Source organism: Oncorhynchus gorbuscha, linkage group LG08, assembly GCF_021184085.1.
Source record: "Oncorhynchus gorbuscha isolate QuinsamMale2020 ecotype Even-year linkage group LG08, OgorEven_v1.0, whole genome shotgun sequence".
In the NCBI taxonomy this organism is placed as follows: Eukaryota; Metazoa; Chordata; class Actinopteri; order Salmoniformes; family Salmonidae; genus Oncorhynchus; species Oncorhynchus gorbuscha.
Window position 1 is genome coordinate 26,705,597 of NC_060180.1, and position 5,610 is coordinate 26,711,206.

The 5,610-nt window shown below is 42.6% G+C and overlaps 1 protein-coding gene across 4 annotated transcripts in view; it reads right to left on the minus strand.

Moving 5' to 3' along the window:
- Positions 1–609: 609 nt before the first annotated feature.
- LOC124041416 (cdc42 effector protein 3-like) overlaps positions 610–5,610 on the minus strand; it is a 10,676-nt gene continuing 5,675 nt past the window's right edge. For 2 of the 4 annotated variants that reach the window (XM_046358965.1, XM_046358966.1), the window contains exons 2-3: positions 2,387–2,428; positions 610–2,260 (exon numbers count right to left, since the gene is read on the minus strand). In XM_046358965.1, coding sequence (XP_046214921.1) covers positions 1,127–2,161 — 1,035 coding nt within the window. In that variant the 5' untranslated portion in view covers positions 2,162–2,260; positions 2,387–2,428 and the 3' untranslated portion in view covers positions 610–1,126. Of the gene's footprint in view, positions 2,429–2,668; positions 2,734–5,610 lie in introns of all 4 variants that reach the window. The other 2 variants (XM_046358962.1, XM_046358963.1) reach the window with 2 other exon arrangements.

The following is a 5,610-nucleotide window of genomic DNA, read 5'->3' on the forward strand; positions in this document are numbered from 1 at the left end:
ATGTTGCCTCAACACCGCTAGGTCAGGAATTGACCTTCTTGGTCAAAGACAGAGGAGAGCTGCAATCCATCTCTCTGCACGGAAACAAAAAAAAAGTTTGCCTGTCTTGTGAGACACTTTTACAACCCATTATACAACAACTCTAAACAGCTGATTTATGCCCGATCCTGGATGCTTATGCTCCGTTACTGGAATGTAGGGAATTTTAAAGACCCCTCCTCTGCTTGTCCCCGTCCGCACGCAGACAAACGGAGCAGGCGCCTGGTTGAGTGCTCTCCCACCAGTGCTCCCACCGCAGGGCAGTGAAGCAGAACGTAAAGAATGCCAGAAGATGAGAAAGAAATCTGTTCTGTTCTTTTTTTTTTTCCCACTCTCTCGGGTCTGTTTCCGTTTCGCATCTCTTCTCAGGCCTTCTCGCTTTTTTTGCTCGTTTTTTCTCACTTTCCAAGTGTACTGTACTGTGTAGGCCCATCGTCTTCACGTCGAATTTCTCCATCTTTTACTCTCAAACCTCAGTCATTTTCTCTGAATTATACTGTATCATACCATCAATGATACGACTCCGCACAATCACATATTATTTCACTCTTTTGAAAAAAAGTAGAGGGAAATAGGACACATTTTATTTATTAATGCCATTTAATAAAAACACAAGTACTGTATATTATGCATAGGATTCTTTGTAGTTTTGTTAATAAAATGGTCATGTGACAAACAAAACAGTGCCTTGATAAACATGCTAAAAGTCACACAAGATGCATTATATTTGCAGAGAAACGGGGCTTTAGATTGTGTATCAAAGCAACCTTTTTTTATCTACAGCAAAAGCCGGGAAAAGAACACTAAACTACCCTTTACTCTTAATTTAATTGCAAAATAAAAGGCACAATGGCTTTGGTTTAGTAGTAATTCAATAGCACATGCATCTCCTAATACTGGTGGCACAACGCACAAACAATAAAAGCATTGAGACGTCAAAGAAGCTAAATTACAAACTTATTTTGAAAATAAGGACATAAGCAGCGCTCCACATACCATGGACTGTATCTTGACAGGTTTGTGAGACCTTTCTCATACTTCTCTCAAGTTCTGTATTTCCCTTTCGCCTCTTCAGCTTTGGCATTGCTCAAGGTCTGCTCTTTGCCTTGGGCTCTCCCATGATGTTGAGTACATCATCAAGAATGGAGGGGCCCAAATCGAGTTCAAGTGACAGAAGAGACCCGGTGATGTGGGAGATTGAATACTGTGACACGCTCTTGTCCTTGGAGAACTCAAAGTCAAAGTCGTAAAGGCGCCCCTCATCCACCCCGCTGTCCCTGTCCACCCAGTCTCCATTGCAATCAGAGAGCTTTTTCTCGAAGCGGAGGGTAATGTCATTGTTAAAGCTTCTAAAGCCATTGCGGTTGTCATTGCCGCAGAAGCCTTCGTTACTATTGAAGATGCCATTGCTGTTTTCATTGAAGACACCAGTACCATTGCTGTTGCCATTGATGTGATAGGTAGGTGAAGGCTTTTCATACCCGTTTTCACCATTGTGCTTTTTGTGATTACTTTTGGAGACTTTCTTCGTCTTTGGCTTCTCTGGTTTCTCTATCAGATCCAGCTGGACGTCTGGTTTGGTTGTGACTTCTGTCGGATGTCCGGTCGGGTCGCTGCTGAAGACCTCGATGGAACGCAACAGGGTTTCAATCTCCAGGATGTCAGCCCCGTCTGGGCTCCCCAGGGGAGAGGTAGGGATCCGCCCTACCATGCAAACCAGGGGGTCCATAGCGGGCATAGAGAACACAGCGGTGGAGAGGTGGGGTAGGGTGAGGGCCTGGCACCCCCCGATCGAAGGGAGTGAGATGGCGTTCTTCAGAACGGGAGAGGGTGTCTCATGAAACTGGGCATCAGATGCACTGTTGGCCCGCAGGAACTCGTTGTGGATGCTGTACTGCGGACGGAACACCTCACCTTTCCCAGGCAGGAGCTCAAACTTTCCCTGGAGGAAGGACATGTCCCCGAAGGCGTCCCTCTCACCGCCTTTTCCGATGTGGATGGTGTGGCGGAAGTCCCCCAGCGGTGGGCTGATCATGTCCGGGGACAGGATGTCTCTCAGCCGACACTTCTTGCCTTTCTTGCTATTTTTGGACTTCAGGTAGATGGGTGCTTTGGCAGGCATGGTGGTCACTGTTGAATTGAGCTCAGAGATAAAGGACAAAGATGACTCTCCTGGAACTTTAGGATTGGCGAAGAACTTCACACTGAACACAAGGTCTCCCTGGGGAGATGAGGAAATTACATTCTCAATGAAATGGCTGTGTTGTCTTGTGCTGCTCCGAAGATAGCTTTGATATTTCTGTCATTAATCAGGAAATCAAAGTTGATCAGGAGTCCAAGTTCTCACCAGTGTTGTCTGAGGTTTCAGTGTGGTCAACCAGCCACATTTCTGAGGAAAGAAAGAGAACAAAATGTTTTTCCCCTAAACATACACAGTTTATCAGTCTATTAGTCAAATCTGGGGTATGTTGTGCCAAGATGCTTGAGCCAATGTTACATTTTACATTCCAATAAAATGTTGATACATAGACATTTCTCCAACTTCTTCCCTGGAATCCCAACTGGTCTGTCACTGATGATCTACACTTCATGTCAATCCCCATTCAAATAACAATATAATGTTACTTACACAAGACGACAAAATAACTCGTGGACACACACGGAATGTCTTCATCCCCAGTTCCCCTCATCCCCCTGCATTTAGAGAGCGTAAAGGCCATAAGAGATTTGAGGGCAAGGCCTGGTGAACTGAAGCCCAGGCTCAGGCCCATCTGCTCAGGTCCTTACAAGACCCCCCCCCCCACTGCTGCCTCCTCTTACATGTGATAATATGGAACAGCTGGACAGCAGATTGGGCGAAGAGAGGTGAGAGGGCTTTAGTAGGATCAGAGCAAGGCAGACGATGGAGGATGGACACACACCAAGAGGGAAAGAGGGGAGGTTTATAGTGATGCAGAGAAAGAGGGAAGGGAGGAGTTAGGAGAACTAACGGTTGGAGGAGGACTACAGGGGATTATTGGAGGATTTTAAAAGAGGGGGAGGCAGATGCTTATTTGTTTTTACTTTGATAGCTGGACGTTGTGTTTCAATTGTAATTTTGACTGAAATATCAGTCATCCCACTGGGCAGTCATCAGTTCAACCTCTAGTTTTGATTTACATTTGATTGTCAACTAACGTGAATTCAACATGAAATCAGCCCCAAAAATGTTACCATGTCATTGGAAAAATACAAATTGAGAGTATACAAATTGAGTGTATGTAAACTTCTGACCCACTGGTAATGTGATGAAAGAAATAAAAGCTGAAATAAATCATTCTCTGTCACGTTCTGACCTTTATTTCCTTTGTTTTGTCTTTATTTAATATGGTCAGGGCGTGAGTTGGGGTGGGCAGTCTATCTATGTTTGGTTTCTGTTTCGGCCTAGTATGGTTCTCAATCAGAGGCAGGTGTCGTTTGTTGTCTCTGATTGAGAATCATACTTAGGTAGCCTGGGTTGGTTTGTGGGTGTTTTTTTGGTTGGTTTGTGGTGTGTTTGTTGCCACACGGTACTGTTTCGTTTTTTTTTGTAGATTTAACGTTATCGTTTATTGTTTTTGTTGGAGTGTTCATTTTGTCTTTATTAAAATATCGTCATGAACACTTACCACGCTGCATCTTGGTCCGATCCTTTCTCCTCTTCAGACGAAAAGGAAATCTGCCGTTACATTCTCTCTACTATAGTTCTGACATTTCACATTCTTAAAGTTAAGTGGTGTTACTAACTCACCTAAAACAGGGAATTTTTACTAGGATTAAACGTCAGGATTTGTGAAACCGAGTTTAAATGTATTTGGCAAGGTCTATGTAAACTTCCGACTTCAACTGTATTCATGGGTATAGCTGGTAAGCATGCCCCTTTAAGAAAATGCACTGTGAGGTCAAGCGGTGCCCCATGGATTGGTGATGAGCTGAGAAATATAATGATTTTGGACGTTATGATGCCAAAAAAGCAGCAGATAAATCTGGCACTCTTTTTGATAAGCAAATGATTGTAAATGAAGAAATCTTGTATAGACACAACATTTATATACTGTTGTAAAGTGTGATGGGAAAACTGTGGAGAACGTTGAATGCTATTATGGGTAGGAATTCAAACATGTCCTCCTCTTTTGTTGAATCAGAGGGTATATTAATACAAAACCACAAGACATCGCAAACTGCTTTAATTCATATTTTACAGGCAAAGTGGACAAGTTGAGGAATTCTATGATTCCAACTGATGGCTGTCACATCCTGACCATAGAAAGCCTTTATTTTCTATGGTGGAGTAGGTCAGGGCGTGACTGGGGGGTGTTCTAGTTTATTATTTCTATGTGTAGTCTAGTTTTTGTATTTCTATGTTGGCCTGGTATGATTCCCAATCAGAGGCAGCTGTATCATTGTCTCTGATTGGGGATCATATTTAAGCAGCCTTTTCCCACCTGTTGTTTGTGGGATCTTGTTTTTTTGTATTGTTGCTTTTGAGTCCTACAAGGCTGTACGTTCGGTCGGTCGGTCGGTCGTTCGTTCGTTTGTTTGTTTCTCTTTATTGTTTTGTTGCTGGTTCACAAATAAATGATGATGAACTCAAATCGTGCTGCGCCTTGGTCTACCCATTTCGATGAGCGTTACAATGGCTCCATGTCATATACCCTTAGGAAAGGTTGGATCAGGAAGGAGAGGCAATGCGTGTTTGAATTTCACCAAGTAGAAAGGGAAGAGGGGGAACGGATGCTGTTGTCTCTTTCGGATGACAATTCACCTTGTACGGATAATCTTGATGCCATATTGCTTAGAGTTACAACTTACCAAATATCTACCCCAATCTCTCATATTTTTAATAAGCGCTAAATGTATGGGGTGTGCCCAGAAGTCTGGAAAGAGTCAAAGGCTATTCCACTACCTAAGGATAAAACATCTGCATTGGTCCTAATAGTCATCCTTTAAACTTGCTGCCTGTGTCAAGTAAATTATTGGAAAACATTGCATTTGTACAAATCAAGGATTATTTCTCATGTAACTGGTTTTCAGCATGCATACAAAGGGCATTCTACGAGTACGACCTTAGCACAAATGACAGATGATTGGTTAAAGAGTATAAAGAGTTAGTTGGTGCAGTGTTGTTAAATTTCAGTGCTGCTTTTGATGTAATTGATCATGAACCGTTACTAGGTAAACTCAAATATTATGGTTTTAAGTCTGCAGCTCTATCCTGAATGGAAAGCCATCTATCCGGGACAAGGTAAAAAGTGTTCTTTAATGGTAGTTTTTCACACAGTAAAGATATACACTGTGGTGATCCTCAAGGAAGCTGCCTAGGCCCACTTCTCTACTCTAGCTTTACTAATGATTTACCTTTAGTATTGAACAAAGCAAGAGTGGTCATGTATGCTGATGACTCTACAATATTTATCGCAGCATCAGAATATAAGGAGCTAACAGATGTACTGAGTAGTGAACTAAGAATGGTGTCAGAGTGGGTTGATATGAACAGATTGGTGTTTATAAAACAAAATGTATTGGGTTCAAAATATATGCCTGCTGATGATC